Here is a 14,523-nt window from a genome sequence, read left to right as displayed (position 1 = left end):
TTCATTAAGGATGAAGTGAGGTTTGGGATCTTAAGGAAACAAACCTAGAGACATTCAGGGGCTGCCCCAAAGTTAGGACCAGTAGATCCATGAGCAGCAACGATCATGCTGTGTATCATGGAGTACAGTCTCCAAATTAATGCCTTGAATAAAATTTTAACATGAATTGCTAAAAAAAAAAAGGTCATTATTCTAAGCAGCATGGTACAACTGAAAAAGCACAGCTGAAATCTGTTAAGAGAACAAGGGAAAGTCAAGGAATGCTTTACGTGGTTTACACGGTTTTACTGCAGTCACGTAATTAAGGTTTTGTAAGTAAAAATATTTTTTTATTATTACCCTTCCCTTGTCACCAAGTAGCCTCACATCCCAATCTGTTCAGAGAGTCAAAACGGTATTCTTAGAAAAAAATCTGGAAGCTGATGACCTAAAGCAAAAATAAAATGACCTGCTCAAGGTCGTACATATTATTTGGACCTATTCCGCTGTGATTCCCATTGCGGGGCTCCGGCCAATGCGAGGCGAGGGGGCGTGGCGCGCGGGTTAACGCCCCGGGAGCAGACGACTAAGCGCAACCCTTTGACAAGGCGCCGCACGTGCTTCTGGGAAGAGCCTTGTTCTCTCCCAAGTCTCTTACCCGGATGTCTGCAGCAGCGTGAGAGCCCCGCGGCCACTTCGCAGCTCAGCTCTTTTCACTACCTCCCCCGCGCCCAGCATGCGTGGAACCTACGTTACCTTTCCCAGAGCTCCATTCATCCTTTGCTGCTGCGCGGCCTGTAATTGTGCCAGCTGAAGATCGGCCCAAGAAGCCGCGACCGCTGGGCGTCCGAAAACACTGACGGAACGGCCTCGATCCGGTCCGGTAACAATATCCGACCGAGACTCACTCAAGTCCCGCAGCACCTTGGTTCCGGCAGCTTCTGAGACTCAGTGTCTAGAAATCGCCCACTACAGCTCAAGTGTCACCATCACTGCGAATTCTCTGGACAGAATGAATTGCCTGTGTTGCCCCGATTCTTTACACACAATTCTGCTATTTCATCTGCCATACTATGTATTATTTGTTACTTTCTCTTTCCCGTGTTTGATTGCGAGTTACTCAGGGACTGAAATTCTGCCTGATTAATTCATTCCAGCGTCTAGCACTGGACGTGGAGATCTGACTTCTAACCTCTATTTAAAAGCTGAGTGACCCTAAGTGAGCCTTTCTGACATTCAGTTGCCTCATAATAATTGATAATAACTATTTTTTATTGAGTGACCACTATGTACAGCGCATTATGCTCAGAGCATCACTTTACTCCTCATAACAAGCCTGTTAGATATTATCACTGGATTTTACATGTAAGGATATTGCAGGAGGTTAAGAGACTTGTCTAGGGCCAACCGACAGAGGCAGAGCTGAGTTTCAAACTGTCTCATTTATACAAAGTGTTTTCCCTCTGACATACCCTTTCTCACATGAGATAATGTCACAGCACACATTCATTTACTTATTTTACACATATCAACCATTTACTTAGCATGACTTTGTGCCAATCCTTTGAAACTTGGGAAGACAGAGATGAATATTTACATGGTCCCTGCCCTTAAGTGGCTCATAGAGGATTGCATCAAACTAAAAGTTTTTCTGTGCAGCAAAGGAAACAATCAGCGAGTGAAGGGACAACCTATGCAATGGGAGAAAATGTTTGCAAATCATTCATCTGATAAGGAGTTAATATCTAAAATATATAAGGAACTCAACTTGATAGCAAGAAAACAACCTGATTTAAAATTTGGCAAAGGATCTAAACAGACATTTCTCAGAAGACATACAAATGGTCAATAGGTATATGAAGAGACGCTCAACATCACCAATCATCAGGGAAATGCAAATCATAACCACAAAATAGCATCTCACACCTGTTAGAATGGCAATTATCAAAAAGACAGAAGATAACAAGTGCTGGTGAGGATGTGGAGAAAAGGGAATCCTTGCACACTGCTGGTGGGAATGTAAATTTATACAGCCACTATCAAAAACAGTATAAACAGTATATGTATAATGGAATATTACAACAGCATTTAAAAAGAAGGAAATCCTACCATTTGTGACAACATGGATGAACGTGGAGAACATGATGCTAAATGAAACAAGCCAGGCACAGAAAGACAAATACTCCACGATCTCACCTATGTGGAATATAAAATAGTCAAACTCATAGAAGCAGAGTATGGAATGGTGGTTACCAGGGGTTGGGGCAGTGGGGGTGAAGGGGAGAGATGAGGAGATGTTAGTCAAAGGTACAAATGTCCAGTTATGCAGGATAAATAAATCTAGAGATCTAATGTACTGCATGATTATAGTTAATAACACCATATTGAACACTGGAAATAGGCTAAGAGAGTAGATTTCAGGTGCTCTCATCACGCAAAAAGCTAACTATGTGAGGAAATGGTATATTAACTAGCTTGACTGTAGTAATCATTTCACTAGGTATATGTATATCAAATAATCATATTTTACACTTTAAATATATACAATTTTTAAGTGGCTCATAGAGATTAGTAAGGAGGCCAAGTTGTAAACAATTATAAAGCAATGAGGAATTCCAGTTACAGAGATATACATATAAACTCTGTATGAAGGGAGTGCATGGTTACAAAGTCAACATCAAGTGAAATAACAAATATGCAGTTATTTTTATTGTTGCTGTTATTATTGCTGCTGCTACTGTTTTTGTTATTATTTTTGTACTTAGCAAGGAAAAGGTGTAAAAACTGGTAAATATGAATAGGTCTTCAGTAACAGGGAGTTTCCTTTGTTGTCAGAAACCCTGCCAAGGTACCTTGTCCTATTGCTTTATCAATCCTTCCTATGATGAAATTCCAAGGAGCTACAAAGGGCTGTGTAGGTAAATCTACGTCCCCCAGAGGTAGCCCTTAACCCCTGTGGAGAAGAGTTGCTAAGAGACCACCTAAAGAGACAAATTCACAGTTAAATGATGCACTGAGCATAATGCATTGCACATAGCGGCCACTCAAATAAAAAATAGTTATTATCGGGCTTCCCTGGTGGCGCAGTGGTTGAGAGTCCGCCTGCCGATGCAGAGGACACGAGTTCGTGCCCCGGTCCGGGAAGATCCCACATGCCACGGAGTGGCTAGGCCCGTGAGCCATGGCTGCTGAGCCTGCGCGTCCAGAGCCTGTGCTCCGCAGCGGGAGAGGCCACAACAGTGAGAGGCCCGCATACCGCAAAAAGAAAAAAAGTTATTATAAAACATTGGCTATATTCCATGTGCTGTACAATATATCCTTGAAGCTTATTTATTTTACACATAGTAGTTTGTACCTCTTAATCCCCTGCTTCTATTTTGTCTCTCCTCCCTTTCCTCTCCTCATAGTTTTTTCTCTATATCTGTGAGTCTGTTTCTGTTTTGTTATATTCATTAGTTTGTTTTATTTTTTGTATTCCACATATAAGTGATTACATACAGTATTTGTCTTTCTCTGTCTGACTTACTTCACTAAGCACAGTACCCTCCAGGTCCATCCATGTTGTTGCAAATGGCAAAATTTCATTATTTTGGGGACTTTCCTGGTGCAGGAAAGTTAAGAATCCGCCTGCCAATGCAGGGAACATGGGTTCGTGCCCCAGTCCGGGAAGATCCCACATGCCGCGGAGCGGCTGGGCCCGTGAGCCATGGCCGCTGAGCCTGCGCGTCCGGAGCCTGTGCTCCACAACGGGAGAGGCCACAACAGTGAGAGGCCCGCATACCTCAAAAAAATTTAAAAAAATTTTTAAATAGTTATTATCAATTTTTATGAGGCAATTGAATGTTGGAAAATTCACTTAGGGTCAATCAGCTTTTACATCGAGGTTAGAAGTCGGGTCTACACATCTTGTGCCAGATGCTGGAATGAATTAATCAGACAGGATGTCAGTCCTTGAGGAACTCCCAATCAAACATGGGAAAGAGAAAGTAACAAATAATTAATACATAGTATGGCAGATGAAATAGCAGAATTGTGTGTAAAGTATTGGGGGCAGCACAGAGATGGCAATTCATTCTTCCTGGGGAAATAGCAGACAAGTCATAGCTCCACCACAGGTTATTGTCTGCATTGGTATCTAAAAGCTGTTGGGATTTTTAGAAGTGATTTTTTTTTTAAATAAATTTATTTATTTATTTTTGGCTGCGTTGCGTCTTCATTGCTTGCTGTGTGCGGGCTTTCTCTAGTTGCGGCGAGCGGGGGCTACTCTTCGTTGCGGTGTGCGGGCTTCTCATTGTGGTGGCTTCTCGTTGCGGAGCATGGGCTCTAGGCGCACGGGCTTCAGTAGTTGTGGCACGTGGGCTCAGTAGTTGTGGCGCACGGGCTTTGTTGCTCCGCGGTATGTGGGGTCTTCCCGGACCAGGGATCAAACCAGCGTCCCCTGCATTGGCAGGCGGATTCTTAACCACTGTGCCACCAGGGAAGTCCCAGAAGTGAATTTTTAAATCGAAAAAACAAAACAAAACAAAACACTTCAAGTTCTTAGTGTGTCAGGTCAGATCTTTTCAGGTTATTCTCCCAATAACCCTGTGAAGCTGGGGATCTTATACTTATTTCATAGATGAGGAGCAGAGGCACAAAGAAGTTACCTAGTTAACATAAGGCACACTGTAAGCGATGAGCTGGCTAATTTCAACACCTGTGCTCCTTCGGCTCCATAGGACTGCAAATACAGGTTTCCAAAAGGACAGGTTGGCTAAGCCAGAGAGTTTTTTCCTTGTCTAGTCCAGGTAAATGCTATCTGGTAAGATACAAATCCATCTTTGTGTTGTTCCTACACTCTGAGGAGGGAGGAAGCTGAAGGGAAGAGGTAAAAAGAAGGGGACAATTAGTTCTATGTATCGAAGTAAAAGGCTTCCCTTTTACACTAGAATACTTTAAAAGGTCAGGAATCAAGGACCCAAAAGGGAGGTGAAATCAGCATACATGGATGTAAAGATACCTTAGCAATATCTATTAATGTATTGGAATCTATATTTTTGTTGCCAAGCTTTGTTGATTATGTCATGAGTTATGAAGGTATATGAGCTTACTGAACTTCCCAGAAGGACACTTTCATACAGATATCAGATACCCTTCCCTATCCATTATTTTGTAGCTTCTCTGACTTATTTTGTCTCCAGACTCTAAAAACTAAAACTCTCTTGGGGATACCAGGCATACCTCAACAAAGGCTACTTTCCAGGTACTAAGGCTCCTACCTTCTTGCTTCATCCTTCTATAGACTTGTCTTTGTATCTCCAGTATCTACTCCAGGGCCTGAACCATGGTAATACGCATCTGGTGAACAGATTGAAATCTTCCTCTTCTTCTAGCTCTTTTTTCTCCTACCTCTAACCCATCTCTACAATGGCATTTCTGTCTGCACTTTCACAAGTGGCATAGTAGAGACATAAGCAGACATAAGGATGAGAGAATATGTATTGAATCCAATCCTGCTTCTGCCATTTACTCACTATGTGGTTTTGAAAAAGAGGGAGTGATGAATGTCTGGGGAACTTCAAGTTTGGCTGAAATGTAGACATAGAGAAAAAATGGTGAGAGGAAGATCAGAGGAGACTAGAGAGGAAGAACAGAGTCACATCAGTAAATCCTAGGGCAAAGGGTTGGGGAAGCTTTGACCAGTCAGGAGCCAGTGAAGAGTGGAATAGTGGAGGAGAGAATGAAGCCAGCAAGTCCAGCCAGAAGACTAAGGGAGGAATTTTTTAAACTGGATTCCCAGTTTATTATAAAAGGATATGATAAAGACTATAGATGAACACCCAGATGGAAGAGATGCATAGGGCAAAGTATGGGGAAAGGAGGTGGAGGTTCCATACTTTCTCTGAGCATACCACTCTCCCCAAATCTTCAGGTGCTCATCAACCTGCAAGCTCCCTAAGGGAGTAATATAAGAGAGAAGAAGGAAGGCCTAAATTAAGGCACTGATAGAGATGGAGAGGAATTAATATAAGTGATGTTAAGGAGGTATAATGACCAGGAATGGTGCCTGATTAGATGTGGGCAGTAAGGGACATTCTGAGTTATATCCTGGGATGAGTACCGAGTACCCGTCTACAAATAGGTGGCAGAGAAGCCAGTTTCCCATTCTCCCAGGCATATGATATGCTGCTTCCCCTCTCTTTATTTTCTAAAAGCCTCTTGGGCCATCAGCCTAGAGTAGGAAATAGATTGAGGCTCAACAAATCCCTTGTGACCTCCCCATTGGGAGAAATAGAAGAAAAGGGATGAAACATTTGAATGCCACCTGTAAGAGCTGCCTGAAGTAAATCCTTTAGGCCTAAATTCTGGATAGTTTTGCCTTCATGATGCGGGGATACTGGAGGGGAGGCAGCTAAGACAGTAGGGCTAAGGAAGAGGTAACCAAATAGTAAATTATGATCACTTCACTTTTAAAATGATTTGACAAATCCCTCTCTCCCTCTCCTCCAAGCCATTCTTAATGCTGCCATCAGAGTGATATTTCTAATCACAAATATGACCATGTCACTTCACTTCCCTGCCCAAGGACGTTTAATGCTCCCCACACACTACCTGTAGCAGTGCTGCCCAACAGAACTTTCTGCAAATATGTAAATGTTCTATTATCTGCTCTGTCCAGTATGGTAGCTACCAACCACCTATGGCAATTGAGTACTTGAAATGTGACTAGTGCAACCTAGAAATTGGATTTTAATTTAATTTTAATTAAAATGTAAATAGCAACATATGGCTAGTGGCTCCCTAGAGTAGCCTATAGTATTAAGTCCAAACTCCTGGATACAACATACCAAGTCCTTCACTCTGTAGAACTTGTCTACCTATCTAGCCTCATTTGCCACCCTTTTCAACACAAATATTACTCCCCAGTCAACATAAATTCCTGTAATTCTTCAACCATGATATACTCTCTCACACCTCCTTACCTTTGTACCTGCAATTTTCTCTGCTGAAATGACCTTTCTTTACTCATCCACCTGGAAAACTCCTACTTCTCTTTAAAAGACACAAGTTGAATGTTACCTTTCCTATTTAGCCTCTTGAATGCATTTCACAGGAAGGTATGGTCCCTCCACTATGCTTCTCTGGCCTATTTTTCATGTCCTCAACACAGCATATTGTAACTATTTGCTCACTTGTATGTCTTTCCCACTAGATTGTGGGCATTATTTATTTGTTTATTTGGCTGTGCCGGGTCTTAGTTGCGGCATGCAGGATCTTCATTGCCGAGTGTGGGATCTTCAGTTGCGGCGTGTGGGTTCTTAGTTGTGGCATGTGGAATCTAGTTCCCTGACCTGGTATCGAACCCGGGCCCCCTGTATTGGGAGCTCAGAGTCTTAGCCACTGGACCACCAGGGAAGTCCCAATTGTGAGCATTTTTTAAAGAGTATTCTTTTTTATTCCACCTCAAAGATTAACACAGATAATCAAACCACCTACATGAACATTATGCAGTTTTACCAAAGGTAGGATGATAGGTATGTTTTCTCACTTTGTAGATGACAAAACTAAGGGAAGAAGATAGGTGGCTTGCCTAAGCTTAAACACCTTGTACATGACAAAAACAGGGTAATGACAATAGATTTTATTAGCTCTGGAAGTCCATTCTTATGGTCAACAACAGCAAAAAGCAAACTGGAGGCTCTGAGATCCTTCCATTGCCAATCCTAAATCTCAAACCAACACTTGGTGAATTGGCATTTACACAACACACATGAATTTGGGCCCCAAGCAACTTAACTGAGGAACTAACAATGAGGTCAGTCTTTTCCCAGATAAGAATGGAGGCTAAATGCACTGAAGCACCAACTTCTTCAGCTTTGTAAATTTCTCCTCCCCCTCAAGACAGATATCTCCCAATCTTTTTTTTTTTTTTTTTTTTTGCGGTATGCGGGCCTCTCACTGCTGTGGCCTCTCCGTTGTGGAGCACAGGCTCCGGACGCGCAGGCTCAGCGGCCATGGCTCACGGGCCCAGCTGCTCCGCAGCATGCGGGATTTTCCCGGACCGGGGCGCGAACCCGTGTCCCCTGCATCGGCAGGCGGACTCTCAATCACTGCGCCACCAGGGAAGCCCATGTCTCCCAATCTTTGTCCACTTAATGTTATACTTAGTCCTGTGTAGCTCATTCTTAAAGGAATATTCTTCATTTTTCTTTGTAACCCCAGCATTTGGCACAGTTTGTAGAACACAATGAGGTTCCTAAAATGGTAAAAGGAATAATGAATGAGTGAATATTTATAGGTTCCTAGATATAATTATGAATTTTAGATTTTTTTTCCAGATCTTGCACCACACACACACACACACAAAAGCATGGAGAAACTTTTGCCTTTCTGGCTTTATTTTTACAAGCCAGTTGTCTTTAAAAGCTTTTAAAAATATCTGTTCCAGCCCACAGCACAACCACATCTGAGAAAGCTTTAGGGAACAAGAGAGAATAAAGGGAGACCCTTTAAAAGAATATGTTTGATCTCAGGTTAAACTTCCTTTAAAGTAATAATTCTGTGGTACCTATTATAAAAAGTTTCCCAAGGGTGTCAAATAGCCCTAATTTCTGGCTTAAGTGAAAATATATGCATTAAGCTACCTCCAACTGAAAACTATTTTAGCTTCAAGTAGGACTCTTCTGCTTCTATTTTTTGGTATAGTTTTGGTACAAAGAAAATCATACTTGAAAGGGAAAAAAAAAAAAGAAGGCCAGAGACGGAAGAGAGCTGGCTACCTAAAAAAAGCCAGAAAGAAATGGTGCTGACTCCCCAGCCTGTACTTTACCAGGAGTTTTCTGCTTGTGCAGGGCTGGGCCGAGTGAGTGGGGATTACCTAACTCCAGAAAGAGGGAGAAAGGATGATGGAAGAGGCTGCAAGAGGGAAGCTCAAGTGGTTAATGAGATCTTAGAAGCCCATAAGAAGAGAGGGGGAGGGTGCAAAGAACCTCTCACCAAGCAGCTACATGTTCAACTCAGTTGAGAATCTTTCTAGAAGCCCAGAACCTGTGTTCAGGTTGGTCCAGCCTGGGCTCCAGCACAGGGATACCGGGAGAGTACCTGCAGCACGAAGGTCCTCCAGCATAGGGATACTGGGGTACTTGGATACCTGAGAGGCCATCCTCTCCCACCTCCTCCCATCCCTTTCAGGTTGGCCTGCACTAAACCACCTTTTTAATGTACACCATTACTCGACATATGAAAAACTCTTCTTACGGACTAGGAAGAATCCTTTGTGCTGCTGCTGCTCAAGCCCCAGATATCACATGTGTACTAAAAAACAGAAACAGAAAAGCTGTAATTTCACTCTAGCAACCTACTCAGAGTTGCTAGTGTAATTTTCCTCCCTGGCAGCTTGGCATAGGAGACACAAGTGCAGATTTTACAAAATCATGATGTGGAGGCTGATTTTGAAATAAATTCCTCAGAAGATGGGAATACTTTCTTGACCTACTGAGATAGGAGCTTCTAACCTTCATCTCCAATTAACCTATCCTCCAGTTATCTGACTTTATTTGAATGCCTCCTCCTCTTTACCTCCACATCTACTTCCCAAGATCCACTTTCACTGTCTCTCACCTGAACTATTGTGCTGGCTTCTAATTGATCTACAGCCTTCAGTCTCATCCCCACTCCAGTTTATTTCCAAAAGCTGCCTTCCTGAAGTATATATCATGGAGATCATGATTTAAAAAACAACATTAAAAAACAAACCAAAACCTTCAATAGCTACTTATAGCCTTCCAATTTAACAACATACTCCTTTCCTTGGAATTCATAACTCTCACAATCTATCTCCAATTTACCATTCCAACCACTCCTATTCATATACCCATTGCTTCTATTACGCTGATAACTCTGTTCAACCTATTTTCCTATACCTCCCTTTTGGACTTTACCACTTGTATTATAGTTCTTTACAGATGTGTTTGTCTGACCCCCAGATGATGTTCTTTGATTTTAGAATCCCTGTGTGATTCAGCATTGTGTTTCTCTCAGCATCTTTATTGCATGTACATATTGGAGGCACCAGAAAATATCTGTGGACAAACACTGGGCTTGCTGATGTATACTAACATCTTTGCCCCCAAGTTTCCTAATCAAAATATAAATAGTTCTCATGATATGCTACTCCTATTTGAGTCTCTGAGGACTGTTTCTTAAAAATGGGGGGGAGGGCATACTTACTGCAAAATATTTGGAGAAGATAGAAAATTATAAACAAATAGGGCTTCCCTGGTGGCGCAGTGGTTAAGAATCCGCCTGCCAATGCAAGGGACATGGGTGCAAGCCCTGGTCCAGGAAGATCCCACATGCCGCAGAGCAACTAAGCCCGTGCGCCACAACTACTGAGCCTATGCTCTAGAGCCCGCAAGCCACAGCTACTGGAGCCCACACTCCTAGAGCCTGTGCTCCGCAGCAAGAGAAGCTGCTGCAATGAGAAGCCCGCGCGCTGCAATGAAAAGTAGCCCCCGCTCGTCGCAACTAGAGAAAGCCCACGCACAGCAACGAAGACCCAATGCAGCCAAAAATAAATATAAATAAAATAAATAAATTTATTTTTAAAAATAAACAAAATCAACACTACCCAAAGACAGCCAGTATGGTAACATTTCATTATATTTCTCTTTTATCCATGTATTTTAAAAATAATTTTAATATGGTCTGCATCCAAGGTAGTTTTGTTTCCAGTATATTATAACATAATCTATACCCTAATTTACTAAAAGAACTCATTGCAAACATCATATTGTAGCTGAATAATATTCTATTACAAAAATGTATCATTGGATCCTAAATTGTCTACTTTTAATATTATAGATTATACTAAATTTTCATGTTAAAATTACTTCCTAATGATAGCTATCATGAGAAGCAGAATTACTTCCAGGTAGATTCATTTTGAGGCTTTTGATATAGTTTGTCAAATTGCTATCACTTTATTTCTCTGTATTTCCTGTTTTACCACACCTCCAGAAACACTGAATATTAATATATTTGAAAACTTTCCAAATTTTGTTAAGTAAAAAATTTCATATCAAAAATCTTTTCAAATTTGATAGAGTATAAATTGCATAATTTTCATTTTCTGTTGTTAGTATGATTGAACCTTTCCCATGCTTTGTTATACAATTTTATTTCCTTTGTGAATTGCTGGTTACCCATTTATCCTTTGGAGTCTTAATACTTTTATTCCTGTCAATCTCAGCCTTTTATACATACTCTTATCATGTTTTAGGAAGCAGCTTATATTCAGGGAAAGAAAATCATGCTGGAGTTCAAGAAACCTGTTTTCAAGTCCCAGCACTACCATTATGTGACCCCGAGCAAGTCACTTCTCTCCAGACTTCAATATCCAAAACTGTACAATAAGGATGATACCCTAGAAGCTCTAAGATCAAGGGAAAGGCCAAGTAGATAGGGCTACCCTCCAAAACTCCTGCCTTCTTCTTTAATTAGAACAGCTCCCTTTTAATCCATTATATGTATATACAATTCTGAAGGCCCTCCATCTCTAATGGTCTTGGATTCCATTATTCTGCCATACATAGGCAGTTCGTTATTCTTTCCACTTTATAGATGAGGAAACTAAAACTCAATCCAAGTGAACAGATTATTCTTCAAGTCTGGCTAAGAGGACCTTCCAACTCTATTGTGGGCCCTAGCCCCTTCTCAAATCTAGAACCACCCTCTCTTCCTGAATTCCAACTCTTCCTGAGACTGGACTGCTCAGCATTTCAGGGTCCTCCAGCAAGTGTATCCCTACCATGAAATGCTCAACAAATCTCCACCCTAAATCACTTGAGGTAACCCTGTTCCTTCCAAGCCAAAGAAGTAAATTCTTCTGAGTAAAACAGAAGTCACCCTTTGTTGATAATGCTGTCATGAAGTAAGAAGTGGTCACTGACCTCATGAAGGACTCCCCTACATGCACAGTCATATAGGCCTAGGGGAGTTACTATGCCACTTGACCTTTGCCGTATCTTCTCCCCCAATTTTTCTGGATTATGATTCTTCAAAAGTTTCAAAACTTTCTTTAAAAAATATTTATGCCATCTAATAATAACAGCAACACAGTGCTTTCTTTTTCCTGAAACACCTTCACAGACATTTTCTCAAATATTCTTCACCACAATCTTATAAAGAAAGTAAAGAGGGACTTACATTCTCATCGCAAGATGAGGAAATTAAGACTCAGAGGATTGAAGTGACTTGCTCAACATCACACAGCTAGAAAGTGGACTCAGGTTTTAGCCTCCTAGCCCAATGCCCTTTTCATCCAGCCTCTACTTCTCAACATTATCTCATTTGATCATTGTTACTTGGAGACCCACATTCAGGCCAATTTATCATTATTACAGGCCCCCTGAGCAGTCAGTCCCTTTACTCCCATGGAAAGTCCCATGGGAGGGAACAAAAGAGATCAAAACTTATTTCTCTCCTGTCAAGTAAATAAATAAGTGAATAAAATCATGGAAAACTCCCCCTTCTCTATCCTGCTTATCTGCCTAATTAGAAACTGTAGTGCAAGACAACATTTAGATAACTAGGAAAGCTCCTACCAGAAGTTGGGGCTGGAAGACCTAACATATTTCTTGACCAGGCTGTGAAGAGTTGTTACAGCCATTTTAACACAGGAGAAAGATTGAGTACATCTAGTAAGAGGCAACATCTTAAATGTAAAGGACCCAACTTTTTTTTTTTTTAATGTATGTGTTTATTTATTTGGCTGCATTGGGTCTTCGTTGCTGCATGCAGGCTTTCTCTAGTTGTGGCGAGTGGGGGCTACTCTTCGATGCAGTACAAGGGCTTCTCATTGCAGTGGCTTCTCTTGTGGAGCCCAGGCTCTAGACATGAGGACTTCAGTAGTTGTGGCTCGCAGGTTCTAGAGCACAGGCTCAGTAGTTGTGGCGCAGGGGTTTAGTTGCTCTGCAACATGTGGGATCTTCCCGGACCAGGGATCGAATCCGTGTTCCCTGCATTGGCAGGCGGATTCTTAACCACTGCGCCACCAGGGAAGTCCGAAAAGACCCAACTTTTGAGAAGGCTCTGATTATTAGATACTCCTACGTTTGGTGAAAGTTTGGTTTTGTTTCTTCAGAGATCCTTACCACCCCAAGATATTATGATTCTGAGTTTCTCAAGAGTGTAATACTCTAGAATCCTAAGACTGTAAAGTGTCTAAAGGCTCTAAAATCTTGTAATTCTTGTGGAACAACTTTACAAAGGGAAGATCAAGTTGTGGAGTAGCCAGTTCTTGGCTGTCTCTCCTTCTCTACCTGCCCCACCCCTAACCTGCTATTCACTTAAAACTCCAAGTATTTAATTGCCCATTGGAGAAATACAAAAATTATGGCACGTTCATCCATGGAATACTTTATACTATATATTCAATTAAAATGACGAAGAAAAATACTTACTTTGTAACAAAGAATACATGACTTTATATAGCATTATCCCAATTGTGTTAAAATAGATACACAGAAAAAAAAAGGAAGAATGACAAAAATCAGTCATGATTATTTCTGGCCGGTGGGCTATCAGCATTTTTCTTTTCATTATGCTTTCCCAAATTTCCTAAATTATGCATATATTTTTATAATCAGAAAAAAAATGTTTTAAGTTCAAACGTGTTAGGCCACACCTGGCGCCGCCAATTTATTGTTGGGATACAGAGATGAGTCATCTCAAAGACGAGGGAGGGGCCAGCTGGGCATTGACAAGGGCTGGCTTTGAAGGGGAGGGACAAGCACTGGATAGGGTGAGGGCTGATCAGCTCAGTTCGAGTTCAACCCGGAAGCGCTGACGGTAGCTCACGACAGGGCAAAATCCAGCCACAAGAACTGGGAATAACGTGGTAACCACAATATGCGAGCAAGGCCCGTCTCACCCAAGACGCGCCGGCGGCCCTCTGGCCCACGCCCCTGGCGAGTTCCCGCCCCTTGCCTTTCCCCATTGGTCCGCTGAAGCTCATTTGGCTCCTAGTGCCCGCCCCTCTGGGGCGTACGAGAGGTGGTGCATCCCTCCCCCACTTCCGACAGGAGCAGCCATACTGAGTGTGGCGGGACCGAGACGGGTTGGGGGAGCACTTCGCTCTTTGACCTCCGCTTTTATCCTCCCAGTGTTTCTCTTTAGTCTCCGGTTATCAGGACCCAGAGGAAAGGGCTGTTTGCCAATTGGTAGCAGGGCGTTCGTGTGAAGTGCAGAGGTTTCCTTCACTGCCTCCAGTTCCCAGGAGGCCGGCGGGTTTTAGTTTTCAAAAGGAAATGTCATCACAAAACCTTTCCAAGGTCCTAATGCCCTGTGGTTAGGATCTCAGAACCACTTAAAATCAGATTCTTAGAGGTAGGGTGACCATATAATTTATTGTTAAAACTGGCACAGATTTGAAAGCCTAAGGTGATACTTATTAATTACCATTGGCCCAACAGTCATATATGTGGACTGTTCTGGAATTTAGAACCACCCTACTCCAGATTAAGTCTTAGGCCCAGGTTTTTGTTTGTGTGTGCGTGTGTGCAC

General features: G+C 42.1%; 1 protein-coding gene across 1 annotated transcript in view; it reads right to left on the bottom strand.

The window, feature by feature from the left end:
- Positions 1-13,957, bottom strand: part of MRPL48 (mitochondrial ribosomal protein L48) — a 62,714-nt gene extending 48,757 nt beyond the window's left edge. The window contains exons 1-2 of the mRNA XM_060160860.1: positions 13,892-13,957; positions 736-903 (exon numbers count right to left, since the gene is read on the bottom strand). Of these exons, the coding sequence (XP_060016843.1) occupies positions 736-903; positions 13,892-13,957 (234 nt within the window). The remainder of the gene's footprint in view (positions 1-735; positions 904-13,891) is intronic.
- Between the last annotated feature and the right edge of the window lie 566 nt (positions 13,958-14,523).

This window comes from Lagenorhynchus albirostris, chromosome 9, assembly GCF_949774975.1.
Source record: "Lagenorhynchus albirostris chromosome 9, mLagAlb1.1, whole genome shotgun sequence".
In the NCBI taxonomy this organism is placed as follows: Eukaryota; Metazoa; Chordata; class Mammalia; order Artiodactyla; family Delphinidae; genus Lagenorhynchus; species Lagenorhynchus albirostris.
The sequence above is the reverse complement of the archived record's forward strand: the minus strand, read 5'-3'. Positions and strand labels throughout refer to the sequence as shown.